Source organism: Pagrus major, chromosome 13 (genome assembly GCF_040436345.1).
Source record: "Pagrus major chromosome 13, Pma_NU_1.0".
Taxonomy (NCBI): domain Eukaryota; kingdom Metazoa; phylum Chordata; class Actinopteri; order Spariformes; family Sparidae; genus Pagrus; species Pagrus major.
In genome coordinates, this window is record NC_133227.1 from 11,947,815 (window position 1) to 11,958,401 (window position 10,587).

General features: G+C 44.4%; 1 protein-coding gene across 1 annotated transcript; it reads left to right on the plus strand.

The window, feature by feature from the left end:
• On the plus strand, positions 1 to 9,631 carry ripk4 (receptor-interacting serine-threonine kinase 4). The gene is made up of 8 exons (XM_073479819.1): positions 1 to 276; positions 2,891 to 3,182; positions 3,939 to 4,087; positions 4,504 to 4,553; positions 6,293 to 6,451; positions 6,708 to 6,823; positions 7,497 to 7,737; positions 7,860 to 9,631. The coding sequence occupies exons 1-8, from the start codon at positions 17 to 19 to the stop codon at positions 9,098 to 9,100; spliced, it is 2,508 nt and encodes an 835-aa protein (XP_073335920.1). The 5' UTR covers positions 1 to 16; the 3' UTR covers positions 9,101 to 9,631.
• Positions 9,632 to 10,587: the final 956 nt, after the last annotated feature.

Consider the following 10,587-nt stretch of genomic DNA (forward strand, 5'->3'; position numbering starts at 1 on the left):
GGGCAGGTCGGTGTGTATGTTCACTTGCCCTGATTGTGCCTTGGAGACGAACAAAAAAGGAATTTACTCAGCTGGTGGGTTTCTCAACACGGATATGGACGTCCCGGACTCTCCACATGGGAATATGGGGCTGTTAAGGACCTTTGATTGCTCTGAGTTTGGCAGCTGGGAGAAAATAGGCTCCGGTGGATTTGGACAAGTATACAAAGTCCGGCACGTACAGTGGAAAACATGGCTGGCTATCAAGTGCCCTCCCTGCCTTCATGTGGATGACAAGTAAGTTCCAGCTGTTAAGCCAGATGTTTGATCTTTGAACTAGTGTGTATGTAGAAAGACATTTAATAGTGTAACAAGAAGTTTAGCTGAACATTTGGAAACTTTTTCTTTACTTCTGTTATGTACTCCTCCTGTGGCCCCAGGTGTCAAATCTGTCTGTTCTCAGCGCTTGTCTCTTAAGTGTATCATTTGATGAGTAGTTTTCGCCCAGATAGTAGACAGACAGAGGCTTCGATTATGATTATGCTGATAAAAGAGTCATTCAGTGCTTCAGACTTTTTGAAAGTTGAACACCAGGAATTGTGTGTGACTCACTGGCTGCCAGTCTGGGCACACAGAGCAGATAAAAAAAAAAGAGCAGCAGACAAGAGGCCACGTTTAGATATTCAGATACTGTTGTTTTTCTTACTTACTTACTTACTTGTGTTTCTTACTTACTTACTGTGTTTCAAGGAGTATTGACTTGTTGATTCATCCCCAGGGGTAAAGTAGGCCCATATTGCTCAGGGCCATATCTGTTCACTTACTCCAACCAGACATGAACGTGAAAGGTTCACTGCTGATCTCTCTAATCAACAGAGAAGTATTCATGTAATGGCCTCAGGGTACCTCCCTGAGGTCATTTACATAAATGTACATGTCAATAAGAGTAGCGGGGTGGTCCTCTCCCGCAGGCGCTACTAGAGATATCACAAGCCTCTTTAATTCTGTTACAATTTGCATAACCATGAATCTCATCCTGCTCTGCATGGATCTCTATTTAAAAAAAAGACAGAAAAGGGGGTGTTTTATATACTTTTTTGGAAAGAAAAATGTGTGTGAAAAATGTGTGTGTGTGAGTGTGTGAGTGTGTGGCTCAGCTGTCCTACTGTGTGTGTGACCGGTGTCATGTTCCCCTTCAGCAGCACAACAACCTGCATTGCAATGGAACTTTCCATTCTTGTCAACTTTGAACACATACAAGTATAAATTACCTCACAAGAACCTTAAATCTTTTAACTTGTAGACAAATATGTCTGATTGATTCGTATGTGACACTGAGTCATTGAGTTGCACCTGTTCTTGCTAAATGATGTGACACTGAGATGACACTCCAGACACAGATATCTACATCCAAGTGAATATTTCCTCAATTGATCACTCAGCTGATTCTTTTGTTTGTTTTCTTTTGTTTTTCGATGGTCTGATATCAGATTATAATCTCTCATCCGGTCACCACCACCAAAACATTTAAAACAGATAACCAACAAACAGGAAGTGCCTATTTCAGCATTGCTATAAAAAAAAGGGGGGGCTGACATCCTCTCAGAACCTGCGGTGCAACTTAAAGCTTCCGCTGAACCTGAACCGAAGATGTTATCATCTGCAAACATCTGCAGAGTACATAAACAGTCATTGGACGGCGGCCCTCGTTGACCCACGCATAACATTCAGCAGCTCAAAGACTCAAAGCCACCTTTGTCTGCCGAGGTTGCAGGCTGCTGCTGTGTGGCACTGACGATAAAAGGAGCTGTAAAACCGGTCTTACCAGGCCTCTCTGTTAAAGCAGGGACATTGTTTGGTTTTGAGGAGCTGCTGAAGAGCACTTTGGATTAGATGAAGGATTTAGCGAACAAGTGCTCGCCCATTCTCCCATATCATGTTTGGTTATTCCTGCCTGGCAGATTTGGGGTCCTGGCCTCCCTCACTTGCACTGACTATAGAGGAGAATTATAGGCAGGCTGCCTCCTATAGAACATGACTCTTTTAGTAACCTGATACACTTGGCACATAAAAGACTCTGAGGAGATGTAGGAGTCTCTCCTGTGCATCTAATTTCATTTTTATTAATGGTGGAAAAACAAATCCCCAGTCCAGCTCACCTAATTCTGCCTTTGAAGCACATTCCAATAAATACAACCATTAGTGGCTTATCTTTCTCTCATCTGTCCTCATTAAGACTTTGCTGTTTTAAATCAACCTCTGCTGGAGATATGGGCACTGAGGTCACGACTGACCTGCACAGTTGTGTTTGAGGTATGTCAGCAGAGCCGGTGGACTGATAAAGGGAGCTGTGCAAAGGTTGAGCAACAGAGAACAAGAGCTCTGTTTAATGCTCTCCTGATGCATTCCAAGCTGGGCTGGAATGTCCTTAAGGCCTTAAAAGTGCCTCTGGACAGTTGAGATCACAATCCACATACTTGAGATGAAAGTTGGTAAATTAATTATAGAAGTCTGCAGAGGTGACACTGTCACAGCCTCTAAGGTTAATGCTAGAACACATTTTGCATAGCTGGGTGCTCAGTGAGGATGATGTGTAATGTGCTGGAATTTGGGTTAGGACAAAAGCAACGCAAAGTATTACAGCTCAGTGAGCAAAGCATGACCTCAGAATCATTAGGTTAATGTTTGATGAGATGGTGGATTTGATAATAATCTGTGCGACAGTGGACTTGGAGGGATTAGTTAAAAATAAACTATGCTACATACTTTGAAATGTTTTCACCTCGTTTCAGCTGCAGCTTGTTCGCACTTCTTGAAATTGCTGAGTCACTCAAGAGGAAGAGCCCATACAATGAAACACAGACATTGTGTAACATAAAAATGATGTAATCAATATCTGTTTAAATCGCAGGGAGCGCTCAGAGCTGCTCGAGGAGGCTAAGAAGATGGAGGCGGCCAAGTTCCGCTACATCCTGCCTGTGTACGGGATCTGTGAGGACCCCCAGGGCCTCGTCATGGAGTACATGGAAACCGGCTCCCTGGAGACCCTGCTGGCCACCGAGCCGCTGCCCTGGGAGCTCCGCTTCCGCATCATCCACGAGACCGCGGTGGGAATGAACTTCCTGCACTGTATGAACCCACCGCTGCTCCACCTGGACCTGAAGCCGGCCAACATCCTGCTGGATGCTCACTATCACGTCAAGGTAGAGTTCATCACAAAAAATACACAAAATATGGTCCAAATCATTTTGTTGTAATGTTAATGTTTAAAAGATGTCTGTGGGGAAAATGGCTTCAGAATTACTGAGAAAACTCATCAGAACAGCTGCAACCTGAGGTTTTTCTTTGGCAGTAAGAACAACAGAAATTACAAAAAGCCTTAAATGTCTGAAGTATGGTTGAATGCTTTTGGTGCTGTGAGAATGATTTGACAGCCATCATTGTTTGAAAGCTGATTTAAAGTCACAGTTTTAGTGTTTAAGAAGGAATTTCAGCTGTGGGCTGGTTCGCTATGCCCTTTCATCCATTTTTAAATGACAGCCCTGCACACGCTCTGGGCAGACAGGTGTCTGTCAGCCGCTGTCGAACATCTGAACAGCTCAACTGTACTAAGAGCAATGGGTGGGAACCTTCAATCCTGGAGTTTAATACCTGGATGTAAACACCTCACCCGGGCCTGTCCAGACAGGATTAATTCAGCTCCTGTTAAATCTCCCTCTGTCAATGTGTGTGTGTGGGTGTGCGCTCTTCAACACAAATGTGAAGGGCCTCTCCTCTCCTACAGGCTGGGACATGGCTGCGTTGCCCTCATCATACCACTGAGTGCACATAATAAGAGCTTAGCAGCCTGTCACACTCAGCGGGCAAAGTTAGTCATCAGTGTCACGGTTCTTCATGAGAAGAGAAAGCAGTGGGGTTTATTCTATTTGAGGGTCTTATCTGATCTCTTTCTACCACAGATATCTGATTTTGGCCTGGCCAGGTGGAACGGCCTGTCACGGGCCGATGACATCAGTAGAGATGGCTTCTGCGGCACTATCGCCTACCTGCCGCCTGAGAGCATCATTGAAAAGGACAGAGTGTCGGACACCAAGCATGATGTATACAGGTTGGGATTTTCTTAGCAGTTTGCATGCAACCTTTTTGTGTGAATGTCGGGCGTTGTGTTGGGATAGGTGGTGCTGTCTGTCTGCCTTTCCCCTACTTATTTATGTTCAGTAAAGCTCTGACTCATAATTCTCTGTAATTAATCACATGTAGGAGATGGGTTTGGTAGCACACGAGTTACATCATGTTAAGCATGATAAAGGCAGACTAATCTCATTTTCTTGAAAATAGTCAACAGTGTCCTTCAAAATGGTTGACAATATATTCAGAATCAAACTGCCATTCTGGTTCATACAGTCAGAGTGTTGTAAGGGACAAGTTATATGCTTAAAATAGAAACGTTCCAGTTTCTTGGCAGTGTCTTTTGATAATTATCCTGTGCTGATCCTTTCAATTTCATTTTTACCTCCATTCCAGTTTCTCCATTGTCATCTGGGGGATTCTCACACAGAAGAAGCCTTACCAAGGTGAGACTATGATTGATTCATGAAACCAGTGAGGATTTCCTCTAAAGCTGATGGGAAGATCTTTTTTATTAAAGCCATTCCTGCCGAGAAAATTCAGGGACGCTAAACGTAAAAAGAAAGATGGTGAATCACATTTGTGGTTCTCATGCCTAAACCAACCCAGCTGTACTAGGCACCTGGGTGCTTTAAGCTAAATGCGGACACCAGTGTGCTAACAAGCCAATTAAGCTCTGTCAACATCACAATGGTAAGATGGTGACATTTAGTAGGTGTGATGTTTACCATGGTTGCCATGATGGTTCAGTGTGTTATCCTGCTAACATTTGCTAATTAGCACTTAACACAAAGATACAATTTTGACTTGATGATGATAAAAACTTCAGGGTTACACTCATAGTATGTTTTTTCTGCCACTGTCAATCAAAACAATAACAAAAGATGGAGTTTGATGACGTTGTGAAGTAGCGTGGGATCATGGGAGTCTTCATTGTTATTCAAAACAAGCAGCACAGCAATGAATAAAAGTGCCCCATCACAAATGAGTAATACAAACAGTAGTAAATTATAGTGTGGCTAGTTAGGCGACTTCCAACCTGAAGTATCATCTGGTGTTTCCTGTGTTTCCCCGGAAGTTATAGCAACTACAGGGGGTAAAGTGACCAAATGAAATGCACCGTTACCTTGAATGAAATTAGGATTTCTCTGGGTTTGAACATGCCATGCTAGCCACACAGCTAGCATGGCTCGAAATGAACAAAAAAAAAAATCATATTACAAGTATGTAGCATATACAAGTTTAGAGTTATGAGATAGTTTCTCATACTTTCTACTTACTAAGTCAAACATTTGACTTGGTATCTTAAAAAATGTTTGACTCAGCATAAATATTTACTTTTATCCCGCTTAAAAAAAATCTGTTTTTAACATTTCCCTAGCAGGGTTAGGCTTTCATTGTTTCCAGTAAAGACGTAGAGGTTACACCTTTTAAGGTGTGTGTGTGTGTGTGTGTGCGCGCGCGCGTGTGTGTGTGTGTGTGTGTGTGTGCGTGTGCGTGCATGCGTGTGTGCGTGTGTGTACAGGTGCTGTATTGTATTTGTTTACTCGCTGGATTCCAGAGCGGGCACTGGACAGGGCCAGACTAGCAAGTAGATTGTGTATTTTCCCAGGCGTATCAGATAGCAGTTCACTTCAAGGAATCTGGCTCCTTTTGAAGGCCAGTGTCTGGATGAGGGTTTCCAGGTTGGCACTGGCACCGCCTATGTTGATCCAGACATAATTAAAAAGTGAGAAATGGCCTGGTAACCATCCCTTCCCATCTTCCTCCTCCACCTGCGGAGGGTATTAAGGCTACAATGGGAGGTGAAGTACCTGTGATTAAGGCCTCTACCTGTTTGTTCTGAATCACTGACTGGGCTGATCCCACAGTCAGATAGACAGAGGCCAGACCAGGAACTGCTTTTCCATTTGGCTCCCATGGGAAACAACAGCATGCACATCTTATCTGAGCACATGGGGAGATGCTGATAAACTGTGCATAACTATCTATGTTGGCTCTGGTGCCTACCAGCACCTTAAATTATGTTGTCATACACTGCAGCATGTTACATGTCTTCGAACTACTCATCAGAAAAAAAAGGCTTCAGATCAGATTAATGTGCCCCACAAATAAGAAAAACTCTGACATATTGTGTTTTATTTATGTATTTTTTGTGTGACCTATATGATTGTTTTACCCCTAGGAGAGAATAACATCCTTCAGATCATGGTGAAGGTGGTGAAGGGGGTTCGTCCAGATCTGGGTGCTGTGCCACGCTGTCGACCTTCGGCCTGTACAGGGTTCCTGAGCCTCATGCAGCGCTGCTGGACCACAAACCCCAATGCTAGACCCAGCTTCCAGGGTAAATTGTGCCTCTCTATCACAAAAAACAAATGTCAACCTTTGTTTATCATGATAACAGGAGGTAAATCAATATCAAACTGATCCTAGACCTTCAGCTCCTTCAGACACTTTGAGGATAATCTAGAATCTAAGTGCAGTGGTCTTAAATTGAGGTTTTTGTCTCCTGCTTTTAGTGCTGCTTTTCTTTCCTTTCTCCTCCCCTAATCACATCCCTGGTATTACTGAAACCTGACCTAGAGCTGTTTTCTTTACAGAAATCACATCTGAAGCTGAGGAGCTTTGCTCTAAACCTCAAGAGGAGCCCAAGACACCAACCTTATCAACATCAGAGCCAGAGCCCACCTCCCCTAACGCACTCACTAGTGACCAGGTACGACTGTTTTTGAATGAAAAAGCCCTGTGTTTCACTCATTTTGGCACTTCTGGAACCTTTGAAAACATTTTTGGAAGATTTCTTAACAGTGGATCATGTGAACCTCAATAAAATCGATAAAAATGATCTAGGTTTTTAACCAACAGCGGCTGTGTTGCGTTACGTGAATCCTTCTCTTCGTTACAGCTTTTAAACTGACTCTATATATTCTCCATTAATGTGTAACCACACTTCCAGACAATGAGAGGCTTATCTCTGAAGTGCTCTAGACATGATTATGACTTTTAATGTCCTAAGTTGTTTAAGTGTTTGAACAGTTGCATCAGAACCAGGAATGTTGACTGATGGGATAGTTCCACCTGTGTGTCATTTCCGTGCTCTTGTGTACGTGACTAGAGACAAACATCCTGCTCATGAGAGGTGACAGCTGTTGCTAAATGATTTCTGTCTGTAGGGACAGGCCGTTTTAAACTTCCGTCTGTGTTCAAGTGATTTTGACACGATCAAATTCAAGTTCAGCAAATTATCACAGTAGCAACAATAGGCATTATACTGTGAGTGGCTTTGGATAAGAGCAGCAGCTACATACCTGAGTATAGATGTAATGGAATGTTCAGATTGTCAAATACCAGCTTGTCCAAATATGCTTATCTGGATTTTTGCCTTCCAGGTCAAAGACAACAAGCCAGTGCGTCCAAAGTCAGCCATGTTGCCGGAAAAAGATTACAGCCTGTCTGAGCTGTTGAGTCAGGTGGATTCTGGGATCTCCAGGAGCTTTGATCGAGTGAAGGAGGATAGCTGTCACAGCAAAGAGAACACTTGCAAGAGACTGTCCGGCATCTCCTCTGCAGATTCAGCCTTCTCCTCCCAAGACTCCATCACACTGTCTTTTGAGAAAGAAAGCACATGTGGTAAGAGCTGATTAACGACCTACAAATGGGACCATTATTCATGTTAACCTAAAAGTACTATATAGTTGATGTTTACTCATGACTTCTGACTTAAACCCATCCTTTGCTTCCTTCCTGCCCAGATTCTGCTGAGGTCCAGAGACGGAAGCTATGTGAGGCCATCAGGACTAAAGACACTGCCAAGTTGATGAAGATCCTCCAGCCTCAGGATGTAGATCTTCTCCTCGATGGTGGAGACAGTCTGCTCCACCACGCCATCACTTTGGCCAACGAAGAGGCCGTCAAGTTCCTCCTCCTGAACAACGCCAATCCCAACCTTGCAAATGGCCGTGGTTCCACACCCCTGCACCTGGCCACGGAGAGGCACCTGAAGCCCCTGGCAGAACTTCTGCTCGGTCGGCGCAGCACCAATGTCAACGCCAAGGATGAAGACCAGTACACAGCTCTGCACTGGGCGGCTCAGAACGGGGATGAGGCCATCACACGCCTGCTGCTGGACCGAGGGGCAGCTATCAACGAGACCGATGGCCAAGGACGCACGCCAGCTCATGTGGCATGCCAGCACGGCCAGGAGAACGTAATCCGTGTGCTGCTGAGCCGTGGCGCTGATGTTCATATCAAGGGTAAGGACAACTGGACGGCGCTCCACTTGGCTGCCTGGCAAGGGCATCTGGGCATCGTCAAACTGCTGATCAAACAGGCCGGCGCCGACGTGGACGGGCAGACGACAGATGGCCGCACACCACTGCATCTGGCATCTCAGAGAGGGCAGTACAGAGTGGCACGGATCCTGATCGAACTAGGAGCAGATGTTCACACGACGTCTGCTGGGTTAAACACACCTCTACATGTGGCGGCAGAGACTGGCCACACCAGCACCTCTCGCCTCTTGATCAAACACCAGGCGGATATCCACGCCCAGAACACCAGCGGACTCACTCCTCTCCACTTGGCCTCCCAGCGAGGCCACCTGGCCACTGTCAAGATGTTAATAGAAGAGGGGGCAGACCCCTACAGATCCAACCAGGCCCTACGCACCCCCTGCCACCTGGCAGCAGAGAACGGACACTGTGAAGTCCTGAAAGAGCTGCTCCTTCACTGTCCAGATGGTGGCACCCTGTCAGATGAGCAGGGGCTCAGTCCGTTACACCTGGCCGTGCAGGGTGGATACTCAAACATCATCACTATGCTTGTGCCCCAGGACTTAGTCACTGAGAGCTCAGTGCAACCAGTAGTTGAACAGCCCGCTCCACAGGAGGTTAAGACGCTCCAGAGGAAGGTTGTCATTCTCAAACTGACGGAGCACAACAACAAAGACTGTCCACAATCCAGCAGCTCACAGTGTGCCTCAGCACCCTGCTAATGAGAGCAAAGACACTGCCAACACTGTACAGAACTGTCTTTAATGTCATTTTAATGCTATAATGGTGCCTCAGAGCTGGGTGAGGGCGAGGGTCATTCCAAACATCAGAAAGCTTTCTGGACTAAAAAAGCCCTTTCAGCACTGTAGGTATTTCTTGAAAGTTGTAAAAGCTTTGATGTAAATATGTACACTGTAAATAGAAAGTATAAATACTCTGTTGTGTTTTGAGTTTAAACTTTGTTTACTTTTTTACTTAACAAGCACATTTTTTTTTTACTTAACAAGCACATTTTGTGAATTAGACTTATGATTAGGGAACCCATGATCTTTGGAGACCGTTCTCTATACTGTACTGCAGCTGGTATGCCTGTAAGTTATATTTAATAGAGCACAAACCTTAGTCACAAGCTTTAGCAGGTGAATGCTGTAGATCATCAGAGCCATTGCATTTATGAAAAACGTTGACCTTCAGTGTTCTGTACCTGTTACATATCAGTGCTGCATCATCCATTAAAACATTTTAAACCTTTACTTTTGTTTGACCTTGTTGCTTTTTTCACATTTGCAACATGAAGAAATTATCTGAAAATGTTCCATAGGAGTAGAAGTAATAGAAAGAAGACAGAATGAACTCTTCATCTGTGTCAGTTTCATAACATTATAGCCATGGTAACAAAATGCTAATGCATTAAACATAAAACTTTCTAATCTACAAAATATTCAGAAAAGATTAAAGGAGAGAAACTTGTTCAAAAGCGTATTCACTGCACTGTTGAGACTTTGTTTTCTTGAGACCTATTGTAGAGCCTATTTCCTCAGAAGGTATGAACATGCTCATTTTAAATTCTGATTTTCATTCCAAACTCTTTGTTGGCATCAAGACATTTTAAAGGAAATATGAGACATGGCTAGAATTTTTATTTCAAACATTCAAAAAATGAACTAACAGTATCAAATGTATGAGAAGGAAGTTAGCATGCTAACCAGCTAGCCCCGACCTGTCCGGTCTCATTATATCACTGTAACGCAATAGGAGCTAGTCTGATAGCTCCTGAAGTTGTACGCGGCTGGCACATTTGCTACGTTTTACAAGCCCTCTTAGCTTTAAGTGTCAGCAAAGGAAATATTTTACGCCTATTTTCCTTTATTAAAGAGAACAATACAACCGTACATTGTCTGCCACCGCTCGCCTCCACTGTCCCCGTCTGCCATGTCTTCTCTTCCTCGGAGTCATGGTTCTGGTCAGAGTCGCTGTAAATCACCTCTGTACTCTGTCCCCTGTGTTCAAACTGGCACCCGTCGGTCTTGGAGGCTGTATTCAGTCCCAGTCTGGTGTCCACTGGGAGGCTGCTGAACCTGGTCAACCTGTGAGCTCCGCGGCTAAGAGAGCTAACCTCAGTTAGACAGCCAAGGAGTATAGTGAGCTGCAGTGAGCAATTATGCTGCCCCCTATATTTTTGGAGCTACCTTCAAATTCTTACACCTTT

Excerpts from the sequence above, each read along its gene's own strand:
- ripk4 (XM_073479819.1), top strand. The coding sequence starts at position 17 with ATGTTCACTTGCCCTGATTGTGCCTTGGAGACGAACAAAAAAGGAATT. Across the intron at positions 6,452-6,707 it reads TGCTAGACCCAGCTTCCAGG|AAATCACATCTGAAGCTGAG; the intron begins GTAAATTGTGCC and ends TTTTCTTTACAG. Across the intron at positions 6,824-7,496 it reads ACGCACTCACTAGTGACCAG|GTCAAAGACAACAAGCCAGT; the intron begins GTACGACTGTTT and ends TTTGCCTTCCAG.